Source organism: Rutidosis leptorrhynchoides, chromosome 2, assembly GCF_046630445.1.
Source record: "Rutidosis leptorrhynchoides isolate AG116_Rl617_1_P2 chromosome 2, CSIRO_AGI_Rlap_v1, whole genome shotgun sequence".
Classification (NCBI taxonomy): domain Eukaryota; kingdom Viridiplantae; phylum Streptophyta; class Magnoliopsida; order Asterales; family Asteraceae; genus Rutidosis; species Rutidosis leptorrhynchoides.
In genome coordinates, this window is record NC_092334.1 from 215,819,679 (window position 1) to 215,827,960 (window position 8,282).

The 8,282-nt window shown below is 32.4% G+C and overlaps 1 protein-coding gene across 1 annotated transcript; it reads right to left on the reverse strand.

Moving 5' to 3' along the window:
- Nucleotides 1-7,408: 7,408 nt before the first annotated feature.
- Nucleotides 7,409-8,014, reverse strand: LOC139888546 (uncharacterized). The gene is made up of 2 exons (XM_071871551.1): nucleotides 7,580-8,014; nucleotides 7,409-7,516 (listed from the first exon to the last, which is right to left on the reverse strand). The coding sequence occupies exons 1-2, from the start codon at nucleotides 8,012-8,014 to the stop codon at nucleotides 7,409-7,411; spliced, it is 543 nt and encodes a 180-aa protein (XP_071727652.1).
- Between the last annotated feature and the right edge of the window lie 268 nt (nucleotides 8,015-8,282).

An 8,282-nucleotide genomic window follows, 5' to 3' on the forward strand; every position in this document is an offset into this window, starting at 1 on the left:
ATTATTACACGAGAACGTAGCATTAACTTGCTAGTACAACGCCTATCTTGCTTGATTATTGCAAACACAATACGATATAATCATCACAAAATTAGTACGCCTATGCTAAAGCACAAACCAATCCCGGTCTAACCCGCATCCTACAAGTCCTGCATAAAGCGGACACACAATAAAGTCTTTATCTAGGCACCTATCTCAACTCATCTAAATCCCTTAGACCATGCTCTGATACCACTTGTAACAACCCGACTTCGTTTCATAAAACTCGACAAGAATTTTTTTTTTTTTTACATACAGCACCTGGCACGGAGTGCCATCAATTTGGCACGGCGTGCCACTTTGATTCTGCCAATGCTTTCGAGCCATGGTACGACGTGCCTTCAAGTTGGCACGGCGTGCCACTCTGAATCTGCCAATTTTGTTTAAAGTTTTATATTCGTACACCATAATTAACACCCCATTCACAATTAAGGCAAACCAACCATATTACATTGTTATAAATATTGTACCAAACACATTTTCACAACAAAATAAGTTTTACGACCCCGGGACCATCTCGGCCCATTTAAGAAATTTGAATACAAGTTTCGACCCAATAAGTTTAAATACCAAACGACACTCGAGCATGGGTTTGGGATTAAACTACCCAAAAACTAGGCCGACTTCAAAGGCTATCCACCAAAAGCACTAAAGGGAACGCCTACTTCAAAGCTTACACTTTCCACGATCCGCTCTCATATCTAAAAATGTAAATAACGAGAGATTAAGCTAAAAGCTCAGTGAATGCAACAATTATACATATACATATATAATCTACTTACTTGCAATCACCTACACAATTACCGCATACATGCTAGCAATCTAATTAGCATACCATCTCAAAGTATAAAGCTAATAATCTCCAATTCCTCAAACTAGCATAACCAATAGCATATAATCGATAAAATATAATATGTTAAACTAAAACACATAACCATGGTTAACCAATAGCACAACGGAATGGTACTCGCGAATGACCATCGGTGTTCACAACAACCATTAGTGTACAACGACATATATCACTAACCCCCGAGTGGTATCGTACACGCGAACTTTAAACCCACCCGTGATGCCCACGCACACATGATGATATGGTATCGAACACGAAAACTTTAAACCCATACCATATGCCAATACGATGTGGTATCGTACACGAGAACTTTAAACCCATATCGCATGCCACACAAATAAATACATTATATACATACACGTATAATTATTCCACTCACCTTTTTAACCGAAAAGTGAAGATAAGTAAAATGAACTCCTCAACCGTCAATGCAATTTACCTATTATATTAACATGAATCAATACACATCTCGATAGAGCTTTCGACCCGCCCAAATAGACACATAGTGCAAATGTTCACCATTTGCACTCACAACGCCACACTTAGGATTAAATCACCAATAATCACTAAAGCTAGTGATCATGGCCCTAATTCACCAAGTGTACCTCATTTGGTAATTAAAATTCATACTAGTGCACTTTTGATCCAAAAATCTATTTTGACCTAACAATGGGTCAAACACTAACTTTCAAGTCTTACACCCCCAAATCACTAGTTAATCAAGTTTATTAGTGAACTTAACAAATTTTAACTCATAATACTAGCAATTTCATCAGCCAACTCAAAATCACCATTAGTGGGTTTCTTACACTTTCAACCAACCCATAAACCCCCAATTTTACACAATATAGGGTTTGGTTACTTGCAAGTCTCAATTATGAACACTAAACACAATTAATTCACAAAATCCGAGTTAGAGACTTACCACAATACTTAAAGAGGTGCTAGAAGGTAGAAACACGAAAGATTAAACCCGATCTAACAAAACCCAGTTGAAAAGCTTCACAAAGCACCTTTCTCTCTCTTCTCTCTCTCTCTCAAAGCATCTTTCTCTCTTCTCTCTCTCTCTCTATACTTGAAGGAGATAAAGATAAGGTTGGTGAATGGGAATAAATGAGGCCAAAATCTGCTTTTAATGCTCCCATATTTGTTCTATTGTGAAATTACCAAAATGCCCTCGTCTAATTTTTAATTGAAACAAGGATTGCTGAATCAGGTGCTGGCATGGCGTTCCTATTAAGTGGACGATGTGCCACAGTGCAAAATTCTCAAAATTTTATTATTTACACCGTACGAGTTGTACTTTTGGTTTTCGGGTCTTACACGTAAATCGCTAGCTATAATTAAGGAGACAATTCTCTATTTATCTATTTTACTTATCTTTGTTGCAAATAATTTTTTATTAATCATCATAATAATAAATAATTATTACTCCCTCCGTCTCATTACAAGTGTTCACTTACTTTTTGCACACAGTTTTAGAAAATCACACTAACTTCATTCTCCACCAATTAAAAATCTTCTCTCTCTCCAGAATAACCTCTTATGATTGGTTGAAACACAAAGTGGACACTTGCAATGGAACGTCCCAAAATGAAAATGTGAACACTTTAAGTGAGACGGAGGGAGTATTAGAAATGGTAGTTGGGTGCAGGCTTTTGGAGAGTTTTAGAGAAATACATTAGGAAGTTGTACTAAAAGCATTAAAAGGGGTATCAACTGTGTATAAAGGATTAAGTGTGAGTTGTATGTGCATAGAAAACTTATAATAGATGCATTAGAAGCTTGTAAATAGTTACTATTCATCACCCTTTATCTAAATAAAGGGCTAATTTAACCGTGTGTACACAAATTAAAATTCCTTTTTGTGAGACATAGTATCACGAATATGTATATTACATATGGAAACTTAGGTGTTGTTTATTTTTTATCTGCGGATCTTATTATGGCTTATAGTAGGAGTATTTGTAGACGTTTTTAATGTATATTGCTTATTTTTCTTAAGATATAAAATAAAATAATGTTTTATTCTATTAGCAAACTCCAAGACAAAGAAATATACTACTTAGTGCTACAAACATGATTAAGTTATTTTATAGACTTAAAAAAACAAACAGTTTTCACTAGTCAGCACACAGACCATTAGGGCACATCTTCTCCGAAGAAATGGTTTGCAGATCTTCAGACCAAAAATATCTTAAAAAACAAATAACACTTAAATATATTTAGGGTGTGTAAATCGAAGGGTTCAGTGTTGAATGCTTAACCATTCAACATTCAACACATTTGTTTCTAACCTTTGAATAACATATGATGGTGAATGAGTCAACATTCAGTGTTGAACCATTCAGAGTTGAAAAACACTCTTAACTATTAAGCACCTAAATTTTATGTAATTTCCTCCTCAAATCATATCTAGGACACTTAACAAATATATATATTGAATTTTTTATTGATGTAACACATTAATGAGGTAATTTTAACATATTTATATCATTCTTTAAAAGGATTATCAAACAACTCATTTTCATTCGAAACAAAGTTTATTCAGAGGCTTTTTATCATTCAGATTATGAATCATTCAACACTAAATCATTCAGTTTTATTAAACGAAGCCTTAGACTCAAAAGATCTTTAAACAACTTAGGCTCCGTTTGGTTTACGGAATCCCTAGGAATTTGATGGAATTAGAATTGAATTCCTTTGACCGCTTCGTTTGGTTGACATATTTTGATAGGAATTAAATTCATTGAATTCTTGATATTCCTTCATCTATGGAATGTTCATTTCTTCAAGATGTTGATGAGTTTGAATTCATTCCAACATTAAATATATATTAAAAACGGAAACATCGTCAAATATTTACGTTTATATTTTTCGTACATTCCGATTCGCGTATTTGACGCGCATTTTCGAGGGCAAGGTTGGAGAACTCGGATTTCGGGGAGATCTCATTTGGACATTTTTGGGGAGATCTCGGCAGCTCGGAAGTTTCTCAGGGAGATCTAACACGTTGACTTACGTTGACTTTTCAGTTTTATTAATATAAATATAAATATATCTATAAATATTTGTATACTTATGTATACTATTACGAGATTTAACAGAAAATTCCAAAAAATGAGTGAAAAAATCGGAGAAATTACTAGATTTTATGAGAAAATCTAAGAAGTGGCCGAGAAAATCAGATAAATTGTGACTTTAACCAAGTTTGGCCACGCTGACTGAGAAATCTCGAGAGATGGACATCTCGTCTTGGCTGCCTTTAAAAAACTACGAGATCTCATGGAGAAATAAGGAGATTTACAACACTGTTCGAAGGCCATATTAGAGGCGCCATATCAAAGGCGCAATTTCGAAGCGCGTTTCGACGTGCTTTTTTTAGGCGCGTTTTCTGACGCAGTATTTTCCAGAAGCGTTTTCAAGGTGGTTATAGAGACGCGTTTCCGAGACGCATTTTTGAGGCGCGTTTATAGCGCTCTTTATTCTACGCGCGTTTTCGAGGAGCGTTTTTTACGCACGTTTTCGATGCGGGTTTTCGAGGGGCATTTTCGAAGCGCTTTTTTTACGCGTGTTTTCGAGGCACTTTCACTTTTTTCGAAGCGCTTTGTTTGAGGCACGCTTTCGAGACGCGTTTTGGAAGTACCTTTTTCTTGGTGCATTTTCGAGGCACGATTTCAAAGGACATTTTTGACGCGCTATTTTTGTGGCGCTTTTCACCCCGCATTTTCGAGGCGCATTTTCGAGTCGCGTATTGGACAAGCGTTTCTTGGTTGCGCTTTCGATTTGCGTTTTCAATTCGCCAATCTGAAAACTGAAAACCGAAACGCGAGTCTAAAAATTAAAATGAAAATTAGAAACGTAAAAGTTTTTGTAAAACTTTTTTGTTATTTTATAGAATGGAATTCAATTCCATTCAAGTCAATAATTTTTTTTTTCCCACATTTCATAGAATTTATCTATTATCTATCGATTTCTTCCAATTTTATTTTCTTTGACATATTTAATTCTTTTCAAAAACATTCTTTCAACTAAACGGGTTCTAGAAGTTTTAATTGTCTTTAAATATTGATATTAAATATGTCTAATATGAGAAAATACACATACCCATCATGAAAGTGAGTTTGAATATTGTATTACAACGAGTTGAAAGCACTCCATTTTCTAAAGAGTGTTCATAAATCTAGCATTAATATTGGTAGACCACTAGACCTATCATCATTTTTATACATTTGATGAGTTGTATCGTTTAGATTATCATTGCATGAAAATGATGAATGTATTAATTTCAATGTTAAATTTAACATTAGCTTTTTTTAATTAATGTCGTCCACTAAAAAAGACATCATCATAATATTTTTTAAAATCTATTTATATACATTATATAAAGCGTATGACAATAATTCTACGTATCAACTCTTAATTAATTTCTGCCACGTGTCAACTCCTCCTTCATTTATGTCACGTGTCAGCCTATCACTTATTTCTATATATTAATCGAATTATTAAATTTTCTAATTTAATTTAATTTAATATACATATTTCATTACCTAAAATATAATATTTTATTACCGTATAATATACTCCACATGTTTCACTATAGGTGTTCACATTTTACTTTTTAAAGTCTTTTGATACTAACTTTGATTGTAAATATTTTTATTTGTGTTATATAATATTTGATAAAATCTGTATGAATGTATCAAATATTAAAACACGGTTTTTTAGATAATTTTTATCAAACAATATATAGCACGAATAAAATTATTTACGGTCAAAGTTGACAAAAGAAAATCTTTGAAAGTCAAATGTGGACACCTATATTGAGACATATGGTATTATATGAATATTAATATTGTATATTATATCTTTATTATTATGAGATTATTTTAAATGTCATAAATAATATTGTTTTAAACGATATATTGATTTAATATACATATTGATAAAAATTTTATATATAAATAGTCATATATTGAAAACAATTTACAATGTTTTATATTGTAAATCAAATTATAGAATACATTTTTTTATTAATATTATAATATTATTTATGAATGATATTTTATATAATATAAAATTAATTTACATATAGCATAAATTTAAAATATTACGTCAATATAATATTTATATAATATTATATAAATGCATCGGCTCATGTTGTTAATTGAAATTGAAATGGTTATTTAATAATCCTTATAGATATTTAGATGTATATCTACTCTATTTCATTTGAAATGTTGACATAATGGAATTAGTTTGTACTAAAAAAACATATATGTAATTAGAGATGTACATAAAATATTATTCTTAAAGATAAGTTTTAAAACAACTTTTTAGGAGGTTCATATTTATTGTTTTATCGATTATTTGTCAATTGAAATTAATATAATTTCAATGAACGAGCTCATAATCTACGCGTTAGTATTCAAAACTAATGTTTTCGATAAAAACGTTAACAGTAATAAAAGTTACTCCGTATTTTATTGTAACTTTAATTGTATTGTATTATAAATATAAATTTGATAAGAATCAATATTAACTTTATCGACTACTAATTTATTAAAATATCGTGTAACGCACGGACTCATAAAACTACTATAATAAAATATACCGGTGATGAAAAGTTACACAAAATACATAACGGTTGGCAAGTGGCAAACTAAAAATCTAACGTAAGTGCTTCGCTTTATGCCTAAGTCGTGAGTCGTGACAAAACTATGAGTAGTGGTAGTGGAGGGGATATTTATTTGAAACTTAAAAGGGAGTACTATGATTGAAAATTGTTCCCCAAATGTGTGGCTCTGACCGATGCCCGCGGTCAGAACTTTTTACTTTTTATATTTATATTTAAATTTTATGTTATTATTATATTATATTATATTATTATTATATTATTATATATATAATATTACTAGTGTACACTTCCCGAGTTTAGAAAATTAATATAAGAGTACAGAGTATCGTTTGGTGTCCATTTCCAGTGTCTTTGAAATACACTGAAAGTGATTAAGGAAAGAGAAACAAGAGGTGTCGTTCAGTGTTCATTTTCAGTGTTCATTTTAATATTTTATTAATTTTTTATTCAATTTTTAATTATAAATATTTTGAGTTAGTTTTAATAAAACATATAATTCCCTGTAGAATTTCGAAAGTCCTCTCGACATCCTTTCGAGCACCAGCTTGTTTCTTTGAAAAGTGAGTACGCTTTGGATCAACTACACTTGAATATGACTTAACGAATGTCGACCATGTTGGGTAAATCTCGTCAGCTAAATAGCACTCTCTTTTGTATTCTACGTCATTTACAATATAAGGAACGTCTGACATCTCCTCATTAAGCATTGACTTGAATAAATCACTACTGTCAAAAACATTGATGTCGTTGTTTGAGCCCCCAACACCAAAGTAATCATGCCAAATCCAATTGTCATAAGAGGTAACGGCTTCAAGCATTATAGTTGGATACCCGTGATCACCACATGAATATTGGCCTCTCCACGCTAGTGGACATTTTGCTTAAGCCCAATGCATACAATCAATGCTCTCCATCATTCCCTGAAATCCATGGAGTCTTTCATGAGCTTCGTACAAACATACAATGTCATGATACGTAGGCTCTCTCATCTACACATTTGTATACATATCAATTATACACCTACAGAAATTATGTAGAGTGTCCCGTGACACTCTCTCTGAAATTTGCAAATACTCATCGAACGCATCCGGTGTATTACCGTAAGAATGTTGACGCAAAGCTGATGTAATTTTTAATTCGGTACTAATACTCAATTCCCCTTTTGCATCGAGTCTTCGATGAAACCATTTAAAATAGTATGGTTGTGGATTTGCGTTGTAAATTAGAATATCGTTCATAATTCTAAGAAAAACGCGTTTTCTCATCCTAAATCTTCGCTTGAAATTGTCAGGATTATACTTGCAATTCTTTACAAAATAATCACGCATCAATCGGTCATGAACCTCCTGATGTTCATGTTGTATGTAACGACGAGTATGTGATGTAGCAGTTAAATTCCTCTCGTCATTGTCAGAAGCGTCGATACTATCTAGTAAATCGAACGCCATTAATTCATATTCATCTTCTGACAAAAAAGACGATGACATTTTATTTAATATAGTAAATAAAGTGTAGAATGTAAAATATTGAGAGTGTTTTTTTGAATTGGTTTAGGAAAAAATAATAAAATGTTTTGGTTTATATATGTGTAGATAAAATGTGGATATAAACCAAATAAATAAATGAATAACAGATATATTAATAAAAAAGAGGGTTGAAAATTGTGCCAACCAGCGTCGAGAAAGAGAGACTGGGATGCCGACGGTGACCACTAACGGTGGAGTGGTGTCGTTGGACAAGCCGTCCCCGGCGTCG